We start from the raw sequence: 6,171 nt of genomic DNA on the forward strand, positions 1-6,171 counted from the left end.
TCTTAATGTTTAAAGTGATGAAAATAGGCATAAATGCACATATTATGCTAAATGACAATTACTGACTTCTATGTTGTGTGGTCACCTTGAACATAAAGCTATTTAAGAAAAATATTCAGCTGACACTGGGGGAAGAAGAGGCAGAAGCCATATTCATGCAACTACCACTTCAAAGTTGTTTTTTCACTACTTTCCTTTAAGGATGACATACTGTAGTTCATAATATTTTTACATTGTCACCTCCCACGCTGTTAAAAGGACAGAAACCGAGCATTGCATGTTCATGAGTAGGTGGAGGAAGACAACAAGCTGGCAGAATCTGTTGTAGGAATCAGAGTGGGAGGCTGGATCTACTGGAAGCAGGATATACTGCATCTCCACAGAACCACAGCATATTAAACTTGAGAATGAGTTGGAGCAAAGTCTGTGCTATTTTTAAGAGGTGTTAAATAGAACAGAGAAGAAAGAAAGTGATGACTAAGGACAAAGTCTGAAAGAAAAGTTTAAAATATAATCAATGTTTTTCCAGGCTGTTTTCTATAAGCAGACATTTTATTCTCACCGTTTTGTGAATGAGGAGTAACATCGTCCATATATACTGTAGCCACCTGAACTGCATGAGTTATTTTTAGCTGGGATTGTAGCAGCGAATGTGAGAAGGTATCATGGTTCCTGAAAACTAGGATAACTCATTTTACAGTGCACAAATAAAACATCTCATCCACTGCACTATACCTGACCTTATTTTCTCCCTAATGCACACTGGCTGCAGGATCAGCAGCACTTTTCTGTCATGTTGAGTTTTTTCTGGCTTAACATGTCTGAAAGCATATGGCAGAGGAAGGAAAAGGGGTGATGTAATATTTTCTGTGAAAGCTTCTTGAAAATAACCCCCCCCCCACTCACGCCCCCCTCTCTGCCCCTCAAAATCAGTTTGTTACATAAAAGGGAATATGCTTATGAAATTCATTGTACCTCAGATAAAATAATTGAGTGATATCTGGTCCTAATTAGATTGACTTAACAAATATAATAAACAAATTTGCACAATAAATGGTGAACACACCTCCCACACAAAGCTCATTATCACTGCTTGCTGGAGCAGTATTAGTCTTCCAGCATGTGTTTCCACACCTTTACATTCTCTTCATCAGTCCTCCAGAAAAGAGCACATAAGCTCCATCTACCGCTCAGTGACATGCACCGGGTGTTTTTAGCCTTTATTAGACTCACCCATTCAGCTTTTCTTGTTTTGGTAATGCTAATTCATTGTTTTGGGTCTGTTTCAGGCTGGAGTCGCACTTGATATCAGATATTCAAACCATCCTGCAGATGCTGCAGAGACAGCCGACTCTAGGACCCCCCGCCTACAGCACTGTGACAGCCAGTCCAGAATATCAAAGATCCGCTGTGAAGGTTCAGCCAGTTGCTCTGTCTGCAAGCCATTTATTCAGCCATACAGACACTCAAGTATGAAGGCTTTTTTCATTCAAAAGTCTGAAATTTTGCTTAAGTATTTATGTTGTTTGAACGTTATCACATTAAGTCAAGCTGCAACCATAATCTTCTAGGTTTGCGTTGGGATTTTTTCTAATATATTTCAACAAGTAGCAATAGGTGAAATCCAAAAAGTGTGACATGGATTTTATATAATTTTTTTACTCTGATACCCCTCTATGGAATCAATTAGTAGTACACTTGTGTAGACAACTAACACAAGCTTTACAGGTCACTGAATTAGTAAGTAACATCCCTGTGTACAAAGTAATTTCAAGATAAATCTTGCTTACCTATAGGCCCCAGAGTTTTGTTTGTCAATATTAGTCTTAGCAACTCAGGTGGAGGAATCTGTCAACAGGACAACTATCCAATAACAAATTCAGCCTGTATGAAAAGGTGGCAAGAAAAAAAAACAATTGTTGAAAGAAAGGGATTAGAAGTTTGTCTTAAAGTTAGTCACAAAGCTTTGTAGTTGAGAATAAAAACAAGTGGAAGAGCGTGCTCTAGTTGATAATAGCAAAATAGATTTTCTTGTAGCCTGAGTACAAAACACAAAGTTACAGAAAACTTCATTTTACCTACACTCACTACCCACATTGTAAAAAAAAAAACAAAATACTCTAAGGATGCTAAAAGTTGATGAGAAGGTGGGTGCAGCTAAATGTAGGGGCCATCCCCAAAGAAAATGTTTTAGAGGCTGCAAAAACTTCACCAATTTTTATCTGTAAAACATTTAAAAACTGAATAATTTTTCTTTCACCTCACAAATACGAACTTTGTTTCGTTCTGTCACAGGTTTCTGGTTGTACCATGACAAAATGTGAAAAATTGTTGGTTTTTTTTGCAAGAGACTGTATGAATTGAAAATATACTGTAGAGCACACAGTATGTTTGAGATGCTAAGCCTATTTTCAATGTCTTCATTTTTATTCTCAGGGCCTCAGCCAAAAACTGGAGAGCACCATTCAGGAATCCAAAGACTCAGTGTCCAGCATGGCCATTGTGAATGCACCCATAGAGGACAGCCTTACAGCATTTTTTCAACAAAGACATGCAGACATGCATCAGCAAGAACAACAGATCCCAGGACATCAACAGCCAGCGCTGATCCCTCTTCCAACTCAAACCTCATCTGCCTCCTGCTCTTCTGCGCTTCCCTCTGGCCCTGACCACACCTCAGAAAGACACCACAGACATGTCTCAGACTCTGAGGTTCCCAGGACATAAATTCTCAGCAGCACCATATGATAATATTGGAATTATTATGCTGTAATTAATAAGTAGCACTCTTTTGTTTGTTTGTTTTATCAGCATGCTGGCACAGACATTTGCATCTTAAAGTGGCTATGCTAAAGAAAGGAGAATATATTTCATTGTGCATGTGGTGAAAATGTTTCTTTCCCTCTCTTTCTGTCCTTTTGGAAGAAGGAAACTAACAAGAGTTGCATATTTTGGCACTTTTTAAAAGATATAAGATATTTAAACGTGAACTCATTTTATCCTAAAAATCCACATGAAGCCAGAAGTCTATTTAACTAAGAGGAAACTGCTATTATTAGACAACACTTTTTTATTGTCATTAACAGTTGGTTTTATTAGAGCAAAGACAATTCGCATATTAAGAGTTTTGTAAGATTTTTCCTAATATTCCATAAGAGTGGGACAACAGATCAGGGTCAACCAGAATGAAGAGCAATCATCTACTGATGGTAGATGTACCAGTCTTACCATTAACACATTTATTTACCAATACAGGGAAAACCAATGTGACAATCAGAGAGCAATGTGTCACTCTGTAACATTTCTAAACAAGAAAACCTGACTGACCTACCTCACACAATTGCTGGTCTCTCATAGAAACCAGCAACTTCTGCGTTATTTCACCACATACAAGGTTTTTTATTTACTCTCGTGTCAGTTGTTCCAAAACTTGACTCAAATCATTTTATATTTAAAATCTTGTTTTTTGAGGGATTGATAAACATCTTTTTGTGAGATTTTCGGAAAAATATCACTGACTGTTAAAAATATATATATTTTTTTTTCTGATCTGGCAGATGGAGACAGTGATGGTGACAGGGAGTCACACAAACTCCCTAAATGCAGAGATAGGATTAAAAGCAAGACATAAGTAAGTCGAGCTGACAGGTGTTTGCTGCCAGGCTGCCACTTGTGTAGAAAAGAAGAGTGCACTGGTAGCAGAAAGCTACCAATGCACCGGTAATCCATGGATACTCAGGATGTTGAAATGAGGATAGTTGGCATACTGAGGATAGTTAGTATAAGCTCAGCAAGATTAAACAATATGAGGTTGGAAAGCTGCGGGCTGGTCCAATGAGTCACAATTTCAGCAGGGATATTTAAATTGTAGGGTCAGAATTTGGTGTAAATATCAAAGTTTGAATTCATCTTGTCTCGCATCAACAGTTAAAGTTGGTGGTGGTGTATTGGAGATAATTTCTGGGTACCAAATGAACGTTGTCTAACCAGCATAGGCATAGAGTACTATTGCTGACCATGTTCTTTATGAGCATAACATACCCCTCTTCTGACGACTTCTTCCAGGAGGATAAAGCTCAGAGTAACAACGCCCAAATCATCTCCAACTGTTTTGAACATCACAATGACTTCATTCAACTCCACCTTCCTCCACAGTCAACAAATCCTCAATCTAAGAAAGCACTTTTGGGATGTGGTAGAACATGAGATTTGCTTCATGAATGTGCAGCTGACAAATCTGCAGTAACTGCATGATGCTGTCATGTCAATATGAATCAAAATCATGGTTTTGGCACCTTGATGAATCTTTGCCACAAAAGGTGTACCTAATAAAATGGCCAGCATGTGATTTTTCTAATAACTCACTAGGACGCATCTACTGTATAACCTGCTGCCAAATCATGTAGCACTTTATCAATCATTGTTAATGTTTCAAGCAAAAAGCAAGGACAAAAAAAATGAAGCTTTTGGCCAACATTGTTTATGCCGGTTGTTGACAGGCCGTCAGTCTCTTCAAGTCTGGTAGGCAGCTGGTGAGCACAGATGTTTGTTCAAACTGTTGACCCTCTGCAGCCTGAGACTTTGAAACTGAGGGCGTGAGCCAACGCAAGGCCTGGCACTGCTTTGTGTCCTCATTAGAACCTGAAGTGTGAGGAGGTGACTTTGTTACAGCAGGGAAAATGATGACGCAGCGGTTCTTTTTCCATTTTCTGAAATCTTTGCATAGTACCTGACACTAAGGGTCTGACAAGCCAGCGGGGAAAAGAAAAAAAAAACGCATTCTGCAAATTTCCTCTCCTGAGACAGGGGATATCGCATGATACTGACTACATGGATACCCTTAACAGTCACTGCTGAACCTGATCATTATACCCCATCTATACTGTAGTCTGAATACTGTGTGGGTTACACAAACTATTTCCTAGAACTTTTAGAGCGATTCAGCATTACTACTGAGGTTTGTGAACAGTTTTCTCATCCTTAGCTGTATGCCTATATTCTTTGCAGTGTGACTCAGGGGCTATGGATAATTGCACTGCAACATACATCACAGTACACTATATATTTAAATGATGTGCATTATTATTATTGCAATCACTGATGTGCACCTACTGTACTATATTAACCAGAATGCACCGTGCATGCTTGTTTGAGCAAATATCATAACATGCAGATTTGAGGATTATCTGCTGTTATCCCTGCCTCGGACACGCAAGTACGATGCAGTGCATGTGTTGTAAATTCTATTTATATACTGTTTTGCACTGATTTCAAGCCCAAAGTAGCACAACATAAAATGATGTCAGCATACATGTGTTTTTTTTTATGTATGTTAAGATATGATGTGGCAGAAAAAGACAAAATTAAAGATGGGATTTCACTTAATCGTACAGTAGGATCTGTTCTAAAAAAGGCTCCAAACAGGGACTTGTGCCTATACAACCAGTCCAAATGATGAGTCAGCCATCTTTATAAGTAACAAAATCACATTCATGAATCCCATTGTATGCCCATGTTATTTGGGATAATATCTACCTTACTAAATATTATTGAACAGCTGTAAAATAAATAATATATTATTGTATGATGTAAATAGTATTTTTTACTCTATCATTTATTTATGAGATTCTGTAAAACAATAGATAATGCTTGTTTTGAAACTATGGAAGCAATAAATGAAAAAGTGTTGAAGTTGTGTCTTTCACTATTTATTTTAAATTATTAATTTTCTCCATTCCTCTGTGTTCTGCAACATGTTGATTTATTCTATTTTAAAAACAGTGTTATCATTGTTATTTCAGATTAAATTTGATGCCTAAATGGTTTGTATTTAAGTTTTCTTGCTTTGATATGGATTAATAAGTCAGCCTACTTTTGATCAAAAGTGCCTAAATAAAACATAAGTGTAGGAAAAAGGATTCATTCCAAAGTAAATTACTGGCGTCTAAATTGAGTTTTCAAACCACAATATACAGTCAAGGAAAAAATGCAGAATTCTTTTTTTCATTCAAAAGGTTTTATATATTAGGGCATTCAAGTGCATCTTGCTAAATTACACAAATACTGATATATTTCAACTGTTTCTTTAAAAGTCCAAAATTTATTTTTTCAGAAAATTAGAATATAATGAAAGATGGTTTTTGTGCAAGAATGTCATGCAACTGCCTACAC

The 6,171-nt window shown here is 37.2% G+C and overlaps 1 protein-coding gene across 1 annotated transcript in view; it reads left to right on the plus strand.

Annotated features, from left to right (window-relative positions):
• kcnh7 (potassium voltage-gated channel subfamily H member 7) overlaps positions 1-5,691 on the plus strand; it is a 46,533-nt gene extending 40,842 nt beyond the window's left edge. The window contains exons 15-16 of the mRNA XM_028024450.1: positions 1,290-1,470; positions 2,437-5,691. Of these exons, the coding sequence (XP_027880251.1) occupies positions 1,290-1,470; positions 2,437-2,727 (472 nt within the window). The 3' untranslated portion in view covers positions 2,728-5,691. The remainder of the gene's footprint in view (positions 1-1,289; positions 1,471-2,436) is intronic.
• The last annotated feature ends 480 nt before the right edge of the window (positions 5,692-6,171 follow it).

This window comes from Xiphophorus couchianus, chromosome 7 (genome assembly GCF_001444195.1).
Source record: "Xiphophorus couchianus chromosome 7, X_couchianus-1.0, whole genome shotgun sequence".
Classification (NCBI taxonomy): Eukaryota; Metazoa; Chordata; class Actinopteri; order Cyprinodontiformes; family Poeciliidae; genus Xiphophorus; species Xiphophorus couchianus.